The sequence below is a fragment of the Glycine soja genome, chromosome 8, assembly GCF_004193775.1.
Source record: "Glycine soja cultivar W05 chromosome 8, ASM419377v2, whole genome shotgun sequence".
NCBI lineage: Eukaryota > Viridiplantae > Streptophyta > Magnoliopsida > Fabales > Fabaceae > Glycine > Glycine soja.
The window spans coordinates 22,766,510-22,784,039 of record NC_041009.1 but is presented as its reverse complement, the minus strand read 5'-3'; the positions used below and the strand labels follow the sequence as shown (position 1 = coordinate 22,784,039).

Here is a 17,530-nt window from a genome sequence, read left to right as displayed (position 1 = left end):
CTATGTAAAATCGCCAGGTCCCATCTCGCTTTTTGAGCAGTAAGACCGGTGAGGAAAATGGACTAGTGCTTGGGAGGATGATGCCGCTGTGAAGCATGCAGGCCACTTAGGATTCGATTTCTTGCTTTTGGAAGTGGGGGTAGCTGTATGGGCGAACATTAACGGGGGAAGAATTTGGGGCAAGGTGAATTGAGTGATTGGTGGTGCGGGAAGGTGGAAGAGAGGTTGGTGTTTGAAAAATGAAGGAAAATAGGTTGGTCAATTTGATGATGTCTGGGTGGACGATTGGTGTAGGTAGGTCTTGAGAGCAAACCCGAATGTGGAAGTACTCACTGGCACTCCAGGTTTGGGTTAAATGGCGAAGCTGAGGTGGAGAAATTACCGTTAATGGTGCATCGGAGTCGCCCTTCAGTTCAATCAAAGTTCCTTCATAGATGAACTTCATAGACAAGGTACTGTAATCAATCATCACAGGTCCAAGGAATTTAAGCCATTGGACCCTTAAGACAACATCGGCCCCGCAAAGAGGAAGGACATGAAGGTCCACCGTGAAAGCTCGGCCTTGTACATGCACCACGACATCGTGGCAGACGGTGGAGCTTTGAACTTCATTACCATTGCCGATGAGGACACGCAGAGTTGGGGTAGGTTGGGCTATCAAGCCAAATGATTTGACCAAGTGCTCCTGCACGAAGTTATGCGTGTTGCCTTCGTCGATGAGAATCACGATGCGGTGGTGAGTAATCCGACCAACCATGCGCAGGGTCTCAGGTGTGGTGTGGCCGGAGAGGGCATGGAGACTGATTTGGGCCGGAAGTGGGTCGAGTTGTGTTGCGGGTTATGTTTGGGTCATGATTGGGTTAAGTAATGGGTCATTGTGGGTTGGGTCAATTATTTGTGGGTACGACGTGCCTATTTTAGGGCTCAAGGTGTCATTCTCATGCTCCTCATCTACGACGAGAAGGAAAAATCGCAAAGCACAACGATGTCCTCTCATAAATTTCTCGTCGTAGTAGAAACACAGTCCCCGTTCACAGCGACTTGCAAGTTCCTCAGGTGTGAGGCGTCGTACTGGGAGAGGTGGGGTTTTAGTCGGAGATGGTAAAAGAGGGAGATTAGGGGTGGCTAAGGGTACAGGGGTTGGTGCGGGTGTGGAGGGTTTGATCATCAGAGGGAAGCGACTGTGAGGGCCCTTACGACATTCAAGGAGTTTTTCCTCCTACAAACGAGCCAAGCCTGCATCATGCACCAAAGACATGGGTTGAAGTACCTGCACTTCATGGCAAATGTTGGGGTCAAGACCCGATACAAAGCAGTTCAAAAGAAAAGAAGGGGGCAATTCTATGATTCTATTGGCGAGGGTTTCAAATTGGTTCAGGTAATCTTGGACAGACCCTTTCTGTGTGAGTTTGAAGAGGAGTCCTATGGGATCCTCGTATGGTGAGTGGGCGAAACGCGCTTCAATGGCTCGTAGAAAACCAGGCCAAGTGGTGAGTTGATGATTTCGCATAATCCATTGAAACCACGCCAAGGCCGGCCCCTCCATGTAAAACGAAGCGATTGTAAGCCTCTCAGGTTCAAGTGTAGCGTGGTATTCAAAAAATTGTGTAATCTTGAATACCCAACCCGAGGGGTTTGAACCATCGAATCATGGAACGTCGAGTTTCATTCTGGATTGGCTAACTGTTTGTGGATTTGGTGTAGGGATAACGGAGGAAGACGAAGGAGATGGTGAATGATGAGGATTGGTTTCGAGGGCAGTAACACGAAGGAGCAGGTCATCAAGTTTCTCAGTGACATTTGAGGCCAATTTAGCTAGAGCTTCCTCCAATCGATCCATGGTTGATTTGGAGTGAGTGGATTCAACCATCAATTCAATGAAAGCACCAAGTTGTTTTGGGTCATAGGCACAATCAATTCTAGGATTCGAGGCCTAGAACCTCTAGAACATATTAAAGGAAGGAAAGGAAGTTTGTATTATTGTCTGTTCATTGAATTACATCCCTCTCATATTTATAGATGTTCTTATACAATTCTGGATGAAATTTCTTAACAGATTTTGGCAGCTTGTGCCTTGGAGGAAAACCAAATTACTACCAGGAGACAATATCTAACAATACAAAGATTTAGGATATTCTGTTTCTAGAAGACTAGTGCCAGTGCATCCTTACTTCATTGCATAGTCCTTCAGGTACTGAGGCTTGTTCATTTTCCTTTTTGACTTTTTACATTCTTCCTTGTTTGGTTCTTTTGTATGCTCTGTTTTTGCTGCCTCTTTTGCATCTTTCGTTGCTGCATAATGCTCTATGTTCTGCTCCACTTCCATAATAGGGAGAGTCAAATAAATGTTGAAGATCAAGGCATGAAGCTTTGTACATTTTAAAGTGCACTTGCATATAAAAAGATTAATGGAAGAAAAGTTTGCCATAAATAATTATTCAAAGTCAAAAGTGAAGATTGGAGAACTAAAATGTACTAATTAAGATGTTCTAGCCACCATTGATGGTGTTACCAAAAACACTTCAAAAGAATTGATCAAAAATGTAAAGTCATGCAAAGGCCCCAGAAATGTGAAGATTGGCATCAAGTTCCTGTGTTTCCTTTACAAATGACAACTAGATTATTTATTGGTAGTTTCATAATTCTTCTCATCATTTTAGGTTTTGGTACATGTAACTCATTCTACTATCAGCAGAGGTGTGTCCCCCATCCACAAGAAGATTGTGTGTTGTTATGAAGCCAGACTCATCACTAGCCAAAAACAAAGCAGCATGTGCCACATCTTCAATGGTTGCACCTTTCCCCTAAAGCAAAATTGCCCTGCTCCCAATCAGTTCCTTCAACCCTTGAGGGTTAATATGACCATGAGCAAACCTTCTACAAGCACTTAGAAGCATCTCAGAGGGGACCCCATGTGGGGAAATGCAGTTAACACGAATCCAATGCTCTCCCAATTCACAGGTACCACTTCTCACCAACCCATCAATTGCTGCTTTTGTCATTGTATAGCGATGCAAGGCCAATCCACCCATGATGGATGCAGCACTTGAAGTGCATATGATGGACCCTCATTTGTTGTTGTTACCTTTGATCATTGCCCTTGCAGCATGATTGATTCCATGAAGGTTGATGGAGAACAAGTGCCTCACTTGGTCCATGTCAAGGGTTGTGACGCTTCCCTTAGGGCCTTCAATTCCTGCATTGCTGAGCATGATGTCTAGATTGCCCTTCCATGATAGTGCAAGGTTTATGGCTGATTCAACATCATCTTCCTTCGACACATTGCAGTGTATGTAGCGGCCACCAATGGATTCAGCCATTGTGGTACCTAGATCATCAAGCACATCAGCAATTACCACATGTGCTCCAATTTCAGCAAACAGTTTAGCTGCAGCTGCCCCAATTCCTCTTGCACCACCAGTTATAACTGCCACCTTATCAGCTAGCCTTAACAAGATATTAAAAAGATGATTCAATTACACAACAAATGCTTTGCATATCATATGATGATATACTGATTTGCAGGAAAATGTATGATGATAATCTCAATACGCAACAAAGATTATTAAGTACCGACCCCTTTGTTGATGATTTTTGAGTTTCTATATTCTGATCAGTCACATGTTGTGGCTCCATTTTATTGTATTCTTTTATGCATCATTGTATTAAGCAATTATATATTGATCAATTTGAGTGCTGCAAAGAAAAGCCTCATCCCTTGTGTAAACATGCTTACAGTACCTTATAACTACTACTCAACTGAACTCACTTCTTTTTGTTTGTATATATTTTATTCTCTTCATCCCATGTTCTTGGTTCATTTAATTTTATCTAAATCTCATAACAAAAACTTCTGAAACTAAATACAATAACATCAAACGAAGGCAAAACAATATAATGCAATTTATTTTAACCTTCAAAAAAGGCAATTGCTCCATTTATTTCATGGAAAATAATTAAAATAAAGCGAGGTTGAGAAAATATTTGCTTTCCTTTGATTACAATATTTTATTTATAAACACCTTTTTTTGCAAACATCAAACACTTTAATCCCAAAATTTATCTTTGACTTTTTTTTATAAATAAATTAATCTCTTAAAATGCAAAAAACTCATTTTATTTCCAAAGTATCATCAATGGTGATAATATATTTCCAAGCACTATAAAGGTTAATCATACGTTGATTCATGGGAAAGACTCATAAAATTGATATTTCTAATATTTCGAGAATAGGATATTTTTTTAAAAAAAATAATTAGGTGTTAATAGATCATATAATCATATATTATTGTTATCTGTGATAAAATTATTAAATTTTATAATATTTACTTTTTCTGATAAATGAGTTTTATAATAATTATTTTAAGAGTTATATAAAGATTTTTACATTCATTCTCATTAAAAAAACGTATTAATATATTCAACATCAAATATTTGCAAAAATTAATTTAAAAATATTTTCTCCTTTTAATTTAATTTTCCTGAAATAGGTTGAACCCAATGGCATGGACAAACAGGCCTACTGTTTCTCCCAAATTACTAAGCCCAAATCAAAATCCAAAAGTACAAACGTAAAAAAAAAAAAAGTATCTCCTAAAACCGGGTTTTTATTTGCTCACTATGCAAATTGCTCACCATAACATGGCAATTCTAATTTTGTGACTTTGGCGTTAGCATGACAATCAATTGACTAGACTAATTATATTATAAAATAATTAATATTATTATAAATAATATTAAATTTTTTAATGTATAATATATATATAAATTTATATAATAAATTATGTGATATTTAATTTTTATTTAATAATTAATTTTCTTACATATATAAATTGTAAATAAAAATTATAAATTTAATAAAAATTTATATATGTAAAAAAGTATATTATTAATATAAATTTGTTAATGTATTTTTTATTTTATTATAATTAATTTTGATCTAATAATATATTTTATATATATATAAATTTTAAATAAAAATAATAAGTTTTATAAAAATTTATATATATAAATAAATTAATTATTATAAAATTTATTAGGTAAATTTATATATATATTAAATATAAATTAAAAAATTTAATATTATATATAAGAACGTTAATTATTCTGTAGCATAATTAATCTGTTAATTAAGTTTATTAAGTTTCATGCTACTATCCCAAAAGTGACAGGTTTGATTCCTGTTACCGGCTTATTTACAATGCGCTCAAAGAAAAAACCCCTAAACCCTTGTTAGCGTTTTTCTTTCTAACACTCAAAATCTCGATCCATTTCGTGTCAAATCCCAATCCCTCGATTCGTTCGTGTTGCAGCAATGAGACACCAATGGCGTCTTCTCCACCACCTTCTCCGTTTTCGCGACCGCATTCTCAATCACTCTCAGGTACTTCCCTCTTCCTCTTCAATCCCTTGTCGTTTTACCGCCAATTCCACGTTCCAGTTAAACCCTAGTTTCCGTCATTTTTCTTCCGAACCCGTTCTAGCACAAGCCGACACTGACAACCTCCTCGTCGTCGACATTTTCTCCAAACCTGCGGATTCCGAGGACTTCAAAACCCTCCTCGATTCGAATCGCGTTATGATTACCCACGACGCGGTCCTCGCAGTTCTGTGGAAGCTAGATTCCAACGTCGAGGCGGCGCGGAGGTTCTTCCTTTGGGTTTCGGAGAACCACCCCGAGAGGTTGAGCTCCAAGTGCTACAACTCGATGCTGCGCGTTTTGGGGACCAATGGTGTTGTTCACGAGTTTTGGGACTTGGTTGATGTGATGAAGAAAAAAGGGTATGGTGTTTCTAAAGGTGTGAAGGAGATAGTGTTGGAGTCTTTTGAGAAGGGTGGAATGGTTGCTGATGTGGCGAAGTTGAAGGGTTTGTATGATAACTTGAATGAGAAGAATATTGCTATAGTGTGTAGGATTGTGAGGAACAATGTGTGGGATGATGATGTTGAGAGGCAGATTAAGGACTTGAATGTAGGGTTCTCCGGTGATGTCGTTAAGATGGTTTTGGAGAGTTTGGCTTCGGAGCCAGCGAAGGCATTGATATTTTTCCGGTGGTTGGAGGAGAGTGGGATGTTTAAGCAAGATGGGGCAACTTACAATGCGATGGCGAGAGTGTTGGGGAGGGAGGATTCAATCGACCGGTTTTGGAAGCTTGTTGGTGACATGAGGAATGCCGGGTTTGAGATGGAGTTTGAGACCTTTGTTAAGGTTTTAGGACGGTTTTGTAAGAGGAGAATGGTGAAGGATGCTGTTGAGCTTTACGAGTTTGCTATGACTGGTGTGAATAAGCCTACGGTGCAGTGCTGTGTCTTTCTGTTGAGGAAGGTTGCTGCTGGGAAAGAGTTGGATATGGATTTGTTTTTGAGGGTTTTAAAGGTTTTTACCGGAAGTGGGAATTTGTTGACCGATTCTATGGCTGATGCTGTGCTGAAGACTTTGACAAGTGTTGGTAGGACTGGAGAGTGGAACAAGGTTTTGAAAGAAATGGAAGATTGTGGGTTTGTTGCAGGTGGTAATTTACAGAGTAAAATTGCCTATAGACTTGGTGCTGCAGGTAACAAGGAACAAGCTCACGAGTTCATGAATAGAATTGAGGCATCTAGGTCTAGTCCAGACCGCAAGACATGGGATTCTTTAATTGAGGGGCACTGTGTAGCTGGGAACCTTGATAAAGCTTTTGAATCTTTTAAAGAGATTGTTGAGAAAGAGGGGGTTGCTTCTGCAGGATATTCTTTTGATGTGTTAATGAATTCATATTGCCAAATGAATAGGGCAGTAGATGCAAGCAAGATTCTATGCCGACTAGTGAATGAGAAAAAGTTAAAGCCCTGGCATTCTACTTACAAGCTGCTGGTAACTAAGTTATTGGTTCAAGGAGGATTCACAGATGCATTGAATATTTTGGGATTAATGAGAACCCATGGATTTCCACCTTTTACCGATCCATTTATTGAACACTTGTCAAAGAGTGGAAGTGGCAATGCTGCTGCACTGTTTCTCAAGGCAATGACATCAAAGAGGTTTCCATCTACATCCATGTTTCTCTGCATGTTTGAAGCCTTTTTCAAGAACGGAAGGCATGAAGAAGCACAAAATTTCCTCTCTAAGTGTCCACGCTACATCCGCAATCATGCTGATGTCTTGAATCTCTTTTGTTCCATGAATTCCAAAGAAGCTGCTTCTTCTGGTATGTTGGCTGCTTAAGTTTTCAGAATATATCTGATGTTGTACTCTTCAGAAGTATCTGCAATTGCATTTGTTTGGAAATTTTGGTGAGTGCTTATTCTTTTTTCCTTCATCTAAATTAGTGAAAAAGAAGTTGAATTTTTCTTTGAATAAAGCCAAACAAACCAAAATTTTTGACATTCTATGATTTTTGACATATGTACCTCATAATTCTTGTCTACAGCATCATTATTGATTGAAGGACACCAAATGAATGCTTTGGTTGGTTCTTTGACATTGGTAGACTTTGTAGTTCGATGCATCCTGGTTTACACGGTCTTAATTAATGTACATTGTAGATTAAAGTGATGCTATATAAGCAACATTTTACACACAAAAAACTTGCAATTCTCCTCATGAGATTTACTTCCAGATTTGTTCAGTGTTATCTCACATTTTTTTGCACAAATGCTCATGCAGCTCTTCTGTATTGCAAACGTGTTTCCTTCAATGTTGCTTGAACAACATTATTAGTAGATTAACACAACCTTTAATATACCATGAAGACTTCATTTGTTATTGGACTGAACCCTTTTCATATAGGATAGTCGGATACTGATATGTTTCTAGTCAGGATCACGGTAATGCAACAAGATCAAGAGTTGTTGCTAAGCTTAATTAGTTGTTTCTTAGCTTGTTTTTTCTGTTTCTTGACCATTTACATGGGTCCATGGGGAGTCACAATCGTGTATGAATTGGGGGATGGCATGAGTATAATACTGTTTGAACCAAGACAATAGAAATTGTTGTTTAACCCGATAGTCTGTGGATCATTTTCTAATAATCACAATGCCGTCCTTTGAAATCACTGATCATTCTGGGTTGCCTTTATTCCTTTTTCGCTTGCTCTTTTGTTTCTATTTTTAATGTTAGTTTGTTGGTTTTGTTAAAAATGTCCTCGGGAAGGATTTGAACCTGTGATCTCTCCCTCTCCCCATCTCCCTTCACCTTTAAGCCCCCCTCTTGCTCTTGGCTATTCTTTATTCCTACTTATGACGTGTTCCTCTAAATACATACGTTGTCCAAGATATTTGATGGTATATAAGGCATCGATCTATGTTAACTTCCAAATGGGCCTTAGCGTTGTACTTTTCTAACTATTGCCTATCGATGATTTTATGAATGGCAACTTCATGCCAAATTGCAAAAGCGGATTTGGTTTAATGTCACTTTACGTGATCATAAACGACATGAAAATCTCCAATTCATTTTAATGGCTGATGTGAGGACAAGAGAGCTGAGTTCTTACTCAAGTCAGGAGAAGACGGCTTTTACTTTCAAGGGGAAAAGTTATTTCCTATGTCACCCACTCGTTAACCAAATAAAGAAATAATCACTCATTTTCCTCCAGCTCCCAAACTATTAACGGTCATTAGGGTTGAATAAAAAAACATTTATTACGTTGGTGTTTTTTAAGATTTAGGAACATTACTTTAAGAGTGTGTTTGAATGAGGGAATTTAAAATTATGAGAAATTTTAAATTCTAAGAATTTCAAATATTTCAATTGAAATTTTTTTATTTTCAAATTTGTATTTGGATAAAAAAAAATTAAAATTGTGAGAGTAAAAGAAAATGAATGCAAAGAGAAGAGAAAATATAATTGATGCGCTTTCAAATAAAAGAATAATAATGATGCAGCATGAGAAGTCGTAGGGGAATCAGGATACGGCGGCTTACACCATCACACTCGACCACAACATTCAGTCAACAACGCAAGGTATGACTCAGACCCTTCGTGTCGACGAGCATCTTCATCGCCTGATGGATAGCAACATCTGCTCTCGTGACTGACGGGTGTAGTTCTACGTGTCCTCCTATGCCCACATCCGATGGATACTCCACGATCTCAAACGGTGTTTCTTGAAGAAGAGGATCATCAGACGGTGAAAGAGGGGATGAAGGTTTATAAAGGAAATATGCGAATGTTTTAGAAGATTTTTCTATTAAGAAAAGAATTTCAAAAATTGAAATTTCACATTTTAAGTTATTTAAAATTCTGTTTTAAAATTCCAAAAATTTAAATTTTTCATAAAAAAGACATTCAAACAACGAATTTTAGATTATAGAAATTTAAATTCTTTGATAAATTACTTTTCTCGGTTAAAATTCTCTATTCAAACGCAATCTAAAATTTACCTTTGAGTATTTCTTTTTCTAACCATTACTTCTGTATATTCCAGTTAAATAATATTGGCCCCATTGGTAGATCCCTTTAAATCTGGTAGATGTAATCCGGCCTGTGGGGGATGAGGTATATAAAAGCACATTCTTGAGGAGGAAGCAAGAATTTCCATTTTATTGACTTTGCCGATATGGAATGACATTGAAACAACTCACACCAGTAAAGGAAGGTCATATCATATCAATGCCAATTTGCATCAATGTGGAAACTTAGTACAAAGTCTTATTTCAGGTCGAGTCGATTATAGTTTATAAAATTTTAATTTAATTTATTTCAGGCGGAGTCTTATTCATCCAAGTTTTGTATTTACTAAACATTGTTCAATAGATAAGATACTAATAAAATTAATATTTTAATTTTGAAGATTTATTTTAGTAAATCGAAAAAGTTATAGTATTGTGAATAATGTTCCGATCATTACTTTTTGGAAGCAATTGAATGAGTAAAAGATGTATTGGAAAAAATAATATTTTTTTTTAATATTAGATTCTGATTTATCCTTTACCACTTCATTCGATATCTTCAGTCCTTAAAATAAATTAAAATAATCCATATTTGATGAAGAAATTAATAAATCACTTAACTCCTCATGACTTCCAATACTTATATGATACACTTGATTAACTCTGGTCCAGTTCAATTTTTCAAATCAATGGGATGATAGTATGAAATATTAATATTGATTACAACAACAATCAAGCCTTATTTCACAGGGTGAAAATACTAAAGTTGATTAAAGGAGGATAATGAAAAGTTAGCAATAAAAGAATAGAAAGTTAAAAACAGATAGGAGTTTTAACAATGAAATGGAAAGGGGAAAGAATGAAGATAACTTGAATATTAGAAAATTTTATTTTTTTTAGGGGATAAAAAGTTTATAAAATTAAGTAATAATAATAATTTTGATAATAGATTTATAAATTTAATAATGAGAAATTATTTTAAATAAATTTTTCATTAAAATTAATAAGAAAAATAAAATAAAATTTATTAAAAGTATAAAGTTTTTGAAGACCCTAAGGTAATTGCCCTATTTGCTGAAGGCATCTCATGGTCGATATCCACAAAACTCAATCTTTTTTTGAAGTATTCAGTTTAATTTTTTTCTAAACAAGAAGCGTTTTAAACTTAAATGTAAGATTAATTTTGGGAGATAATTTTTATTTTTTTTTGCAGAGGAGATAATATTCTTAAACGAAGCAAAAGAGAGAACTTTAATTATTATTATTTTTTTATCCGTAAAAATTGAATATAATAACAGAGATTTAAAACACTCACACATTATTTCAATCAACTAGAAAAATGAAAATACCAACAAGCTATTGCCAAGTAAGAGAGACGTGAATATGTGTCTTTTCCTCGGTTGTTAATTGTTTTATTCCCAACCACGGACCACCCTGTTTCTTGTAGTTCCAAAATCAATGACCCTAAACTATGTTTCTAAGTTATAACCACAACCACATTCTTCCTTTCTTTGAAAGCAAAGTAAGGCTCTTCCCTTTATATGGTGGCCAATACTTTGAGCACAAATTGAGGCTCGGTATGATAGATAGTACAATTAATCACTGCATCTAAAACTAACGTTTATAATGTGACACTTTTTTCGTTTTTTTTACTTTCCTCCAACATTGCCTCAGAAACCGTGTTTTTATGTTTCTCAAGAAGAAAAAAAAGGCATAATGTGGCTTGCCATTGCACCCTCCCCTGATAACAACAAAAAATGTAACAATAATCAAACGAATGGAATAATAAACTAATAATAATGTGGCTGGAAAGAAGTTCCCTAACTTGCAATCAAAATTTGATTTATTTGCCATCATATTGATAAAGACTTTTGGGATAGTTCTAAACAATGTTCTTTAAGTTCAAACTCTGATGCATTCCTTATGAAACATTCTGTAATGTATTATTATGATATATATAATAACTATGATTCTAGAGTCTGGACAATGAAAATGTTGGGGTTTGTTGTCCTAAAGGAGATCACAACAATGCTGCTTGAGACACGGAGGTCATTTTGGTTCCTATCTGCATCAAAGCCTCCAAGGAAGTGAGAGAGAAAGAAAGGGTTGTATGTATGTGGGGGGGACCAAATCATGCATATGCTTTTTGTTGTTCATGCATGCTTTGAGACTGCTAAAGTGACTGTCATGGGGAGGGAAGGGATTTTTAAAACTCGCTTTTTATTTCCATTTTGTCTTTGCAACAAGCATGCGTGTGGTCTTTTTCTGCTCTTTGAATGCCATTTTGGCAACCCATTCTCTGCTTCATTCATTGCAATATATCCCATGAGGGCTTGTTGATGCTCTTTGCCTAATAACAGTATCTTCTTTTTGGCACAGAAGGTAACTTCGTAGTTAATTAAAATATAAAAAACAGGTTAGTCCCTTAGATGAATCTCAGTAAATGAATTGATAAGTCTTTGATTGTTGGCTAGAGGATAGCTGGTGCCATAAGGCTCCTCACTATGCAAAAGTACGAGAGAGGGTCACTATAAGTAGCCTTACCCTTGTATATGGAAAGAGACTGTTTTCAGATTCGAACTCACGACTAACCAACCGATCACCAATGCACAATTTTTCAATTGTATTAGGGCTCACCAAAAAGAAATACGATAAAGTGAAAGACAAGCAATTGGAATGTTCAATTTTTCATTAGCTTAATTAAAAATTGAAATCTCTATTTGCATATTACAAAATCTAGTTGCATACTCATCATTAGCTTAATAATATGCAACTATAGATTTCAATTTTAAAATGTGTCTCACCCCTAAGTCACAAACAGAAGAAGTATGAATATTAGGTGGTTTATTGTGTTTTGAGAAGCATATAGAAAATGATACTTCAAGTAACATATTCTTCATTTGTTTGAAAATACCTCATTCTTCTGGATTGTTTGGCTAAACATAACATCATTTTCATTTCTCAATCCGTGACAGCGTTGCCAGTCTGATAGCCAAAGAAGTTGAATGAGACTTATCAACAAACAAAACGTGATGACTGAAGAGTTGAATGTGACCAAAGAAGCAGCACAATGCTGTCTTATTACATTATATTTTTTTTATATATTCATTTTATTCCTCAAAATTATTTGCCTCGGCATCAAGTGCTTCTTTGAAGGTATTTTCCAAGTGGATATGTTTCTTGGAGCTTTGTGCAGTTGAACCTTTAGTCCTTTGGGACGACTTACAGAACCACAGATAAGAAACAAAAGACAAGTTATATTCTTACAGAAAATGTGACAAAAAATTCCATCATCTCGTGATGATTAGTAGCTATTGCTTCCCCCAAATCTAATGCGCATCAGTTCAAAAGGCCAAGATGGGACCAAACCTGTGGAGAAAGAATTAATGCTTGCATCATAAATTGAATATGAACTAATGGTATTAATAACGGTTAGGCTCAATTTCAGCTAAAGGCTAACTAATCAAGTATCAGTGACCCTTTTTAGATTTGGTTCACTTAATGGTGCAATTGACATGACTACTGATAACTGATGGTTTATGTTACCAAAAACCAATTCATAATGTACATTATGAATAACATAATGGGCAATATATATTACTTTCACGTGACTCAAAATGACAGTACATACAATACATGTGACTCAAAGTTTTGGCTAGCTTAGCTAGTTAAGTCTCTCGTAATAACTCAAAATTACATTCAGTCTCTAATTGGATTTAGAAAGGCAATTAATTAATTACCTTTTATTCATGTCACCCGTGCTGCTAAGATTAGATAACCACTAACAACATTCGTGTAGTGCTGCTGGAATGGAATCCATGTAACAATTTTAATCATGTCTATTCAAACCTTGTCGCCTGAGACCAAAGGTTTTGAGTTTTCTTTAGGGGTGGAAAGCAGTTTAAATGCTTCATATATATAACGGCTTCTTGTATAACTGCTTTACTACAATACAATATGATTCTATAGCCAATGAATGTGTCTTTTGACACTGTTACCAAGTGAAAATAGCAGTCTTTATTATTTGAAAAAGCTTAGGCCACAAATTCCCTAGTCTTATATATTTTTTTCCCTCACAGGTAGGTATTTTCTGTTAGAAACAATTTTGTTCGAGACTTACTGTGGATATCTCTCCCAACCATAATTTAAGCTTTAGTTCAACACGTTATGGGAAATTAACCCCTTCTGCTGGTTCCAACTCAATGTGCTAGTTATACTTGTAAAAATGATTAGAACTCACTAAGCAGGCCTCAAAATGTTTTATGCTGATCAACATTTGGTCGGCGATGTTTTTTCTTTAATTTACAAAAGCAGGCAAAAAAGAAAAAAAGGTGAATTTGGATAAGGGAGAGAAAATCATTGTTTGGATGTGGTAAGAAGTGAAAGATGAATAATGCAAAGGACCAAATAGTGAATTATTGTGGGGGGAGTGTACAGGTATAATATAAAGTGGGGTGATCAGTTTTTGGAATCTTTTCAAGATGTTAAAACATCATTCTCACAAAGTAAGAAGAAAACGGGACACTTTGTAGTAGAGGGCAGAAAAGGGAAAAGTGGAAAATAGGACAAGTTGTTTCCTCAATCAAAATTTCCCTAACAATGTTAGCTCCATCACTGTCTTTCATCTTGTGGACATATGAATCACTTTTACTTTCCTGTCAAAGACTCCCTTTGTCACATTTGCCCTGTTCTTCAACCATAAAATAATGTCAATTTTCTCTGTTTTTAGGTCTCTTGTTTCTTCTCTCCGCAGTTACTCAATTAATTAACACTTGGGGGTGATAAAATCAACAATAACAATGACTCAATGGACCTAGACTCTGTTTATACATTATATTAATTTCAAGGTTGTACAACAATGAACAATCTATTATAGACTGTAATAGGACCAAAGTTAATGCAAAATATCTATTTAATTAATTACTTCAACAATTGGTTGTTCATTTTGATCGAGCAAATTTCATATATAAGCTTGTAAAAATGAACTCATAACTTCAATAGCATTTTTTATTATTAAATTTATGATATCAATTTTCATATAATAAAAACTTAATAAATAAACATTTAATTTAATTATTTACTCAATCACACTCTATATTATATATCAATTGGAATAACCAAATTGCAATAACCATATGTTACCAAACAAACTGAGGGCTGAAAGTGTTTTAGAAAATGTTAAAATAAGGTCGCGTGGAATTATGGTAAAATAAATACTAAAAATTTTAGAGTTCGGAAGAAGAAAGGGGAGAATAAAATTAATACACAATATTCTTGATTTGCATCACTTAATTGTTTGAGTTGTTACGTTATCAATGGTTTCCAGACATCCCTAATGATCTTCATACAATGATGATGAGAAATATGGTTGACTTTTGAACCTGAAATTAGTGTATCAAATCGTGTAGCCACCTGCAATGCCAACATAGAGAAGAAAGATAAAATACTTAGTAAAAAAAGAAGTAAATTATTCACAGGCTCTCAAATGCCCTTGATTAGGGTCATAGATAGCAGTATAACACCTTGTCAAAAAGTTTCGATCGATTCAAGCCTTAAAGGAGCCGAAGCTCAATAATGTTGGCCAAACAAATGATGCCCACGTGCCGCAGAAAGCTTTTTGTGCTTTCTAAATTATCTCTATCAATTACATTTGATTTCTATACGTTATCTTCAAAATAAATTTTCTTAGATTAGAAAATTATGTTTTACTTTAATTAAGATTCAGAAATACTGGAACTATGGATAACTTATTTTTAAAACCAACGGATTGAAAAATCGTCAATCATGATTGTAATCATTTTGTTTCCCAAAAGTTCATCAATACAGTATATATAGTTATACAGAATTGACAATATACCCGTCAACATGTTTTAGAAGACAAATCTCTGAATACAGCAGTCACTTACAATGATTTTTAATATATACTAAAGAGACACTAGTGTATATATGCTTTTAAAATTAAAATTAAAGTTAGTTCAAACAAATTTTTATTTTTTTCCGATTGCAAAGGCAGCAAAGCAGTAGACAATATTTTTCACCATTGTCAATAATTATTATTCTCTAAGAAATCTGTCTTATGTAACAATTTTAATTCTAATAACATTTTTTCCTATTCACAAATTTAAATTTGAGACCATACTTAATATATAATTTAATACTATTTTAGTCCCAAACAGCTCATTAGCCTTTTACACATTATTAACCTAAAAATGAAGTTTGGGGGTAAACTGAAAAAAATGCTAAATTACCATTAGAGTTAATTGGTAAATTAATGTCTTGAACTTACGTTAAAGTTGAGGAAGGTTAAATAGTATAAAAGTTCACAATTTTTTTTAAAAGAAAGAAACTACAGGAATAAGGTGTAAGTTATCCAACATACATTTCAACGAAGAATATACATAGTTTACCCTTTTATTACTGTATATAAGATATATGTGAAACCAAAAGAGCATGTGTACAAGTACAAGGGGGGTGTAGACATTTTTAATACTCTAAAATGGACATTGTGTGATCATGCCATTAAATCCACTTTGGCAGCATCATTAGTTGATGAGGAAGTGGTCCATTTTCATGATGGAAACAGCTTCAATCAAATGAATAAGAAGAAGCAAAGAAGATTATAGAAAAGAAGAAAGTTGGGAAGGCATTAATTTGAAGAAGGAAAAAAGAGCAATTAGTACTAGATGTGGTATTTGTGATGCGATTGCAAGTACCTCTCCAATGAGAGGAGTGTAAAGACTCTCTCAGACTGGTTTTCGAAATTCGGTCTAAACCAATGGGGTCCAATAAATCTGAACTTGAGCTTGGATGTTCTGTATTGTCTTCTAACTGAACAACACTGTCAAATTAGTATCACGTGAGTGAGTACTTAAGTTTTTCAAAAGAAACCAACTTGATACAACTGAACTTGATACAAATTAATGTAGCACTCTTTTTTAATCTCCCAACTCAATATGTTCTGTAAAATTATCAAAAGTGAAAATTATCTTCACACATTGATTCTGTTTTTCAAATGTCCTAGAGAGTGGAGATAAAACGAATATATTAAGCTTATATTGTATCTAGATGAATAAAAGGTTTAACCAACTTAATTTATATGTTCGTTTCATTTTTAGGCTTAAACAGAAAAATACTTTTTTATGAATATTATAAATTGTTCTTAAAAATTGAAATTTGACAACTATTATTATATATAACATAGAAATTGGTTGGAAATGATCAAAACAGTTTTACCTCATTTAGTTTTTATGTTTGTGATGTGTATCTTTTATATTATATTCATTTACACAACGAAGTCACAAACCAACATACCTAAAATTTATAGGTACTTCACTACTAGCTAAACCTGCAGTGTACTAATTCTGATCAGGATCTTAGCTATTCAAGGGTACCATGATAAAGGGGTGGAACATATACATAGCCTAATTTTCACACAAATATGGTAACAAATTAATCTTGTGTAGTCAATGGCAACATCTCCAATCCAATGCATGCATCCTTTCAAATGAAAAATGATTTTCTTTTGTTACAAAAAAATTTTATGGGATCAAAGATTATGCTTCGGTTCAAGATAAGAAAAACTTTTGAATTTAAATAACACTTACAAATAACTAATATTTGCCTCACTCTAAGAAAATAAGTAGGGAGAAAATTAAAAGGTATTAGCACTGGACATGCATTCTCATAAAGAGAAAACAAATAAGAAAAAACCTTGAATGAATTTATTTTAAAAATAAACAAGTAAAATATACTTATTTATATTGTTTAATAAATTATAATTAGGGCATGCAATATATATATATATATATATATATATATATATATATATATATATAATTTTTTTAAAAGAAAAAAAAGTAAATTTTTACTATCGAGTGTGTACGACTCAATCGATACAAGTTATTTGAGCTTAACCAGTATTTTGAATTAGATATAAGTATGTAATTATATTGAATATTTTAAAAGAAATTTTTTTCATACATAGTAGTTATATATGATTTGAGACGAATTGCCTTTGTAAAAAATACATATAGTTTATTTATAAAAAAAAAAAAAAGGAAAAAATCCCTTATAAGAATATATATTTTCAGATACATAGCATATGCTACCTCTACCAATCATGTAATGGCCTTGTGCAAATTAATTTCAAGATGCTTTC

General features: G+C 34.3%; 1 protein-coding gene and 1 pseudogene across 1 annotated transcript; one reads left to right on the top strand and one right to left on the bottom strand.

The window, feature by feature from the left end:
- Positions 1-2,651: 2,651 nt before the first annotated feature.
- On the bottom strand, positions 2,652-3,636 carry LOC114424697 (annotated as a pseudogene).
- Positions 3,637-5,177: 1,541 nt separating this feature from the next.
- On the top strand, positions 5,178-7,837 carry LOC114422788 (pentatricopeptide repeat-containing protein At3g02490, mitochondrial-like). Its single transcript, XM_028389316.1, has 2 exons — positions 5,178-7,272; positions 7,410-7,837. Exon 1 carries the CDS (start codon positions 5,315-5,317, stop codon positions 7,202-7,204), a length of 1,890 nt encoding a protein of 629 aa, XP_028245117.1. The 5' UTR covers positions 5,178-5,314; the 3' UTR covers positions 7,205-7,272; positions 7,410-7,837.
- The last annotated feature ends 9,693 nt before the right edge of the window (positions 7,838-17,530 follow it).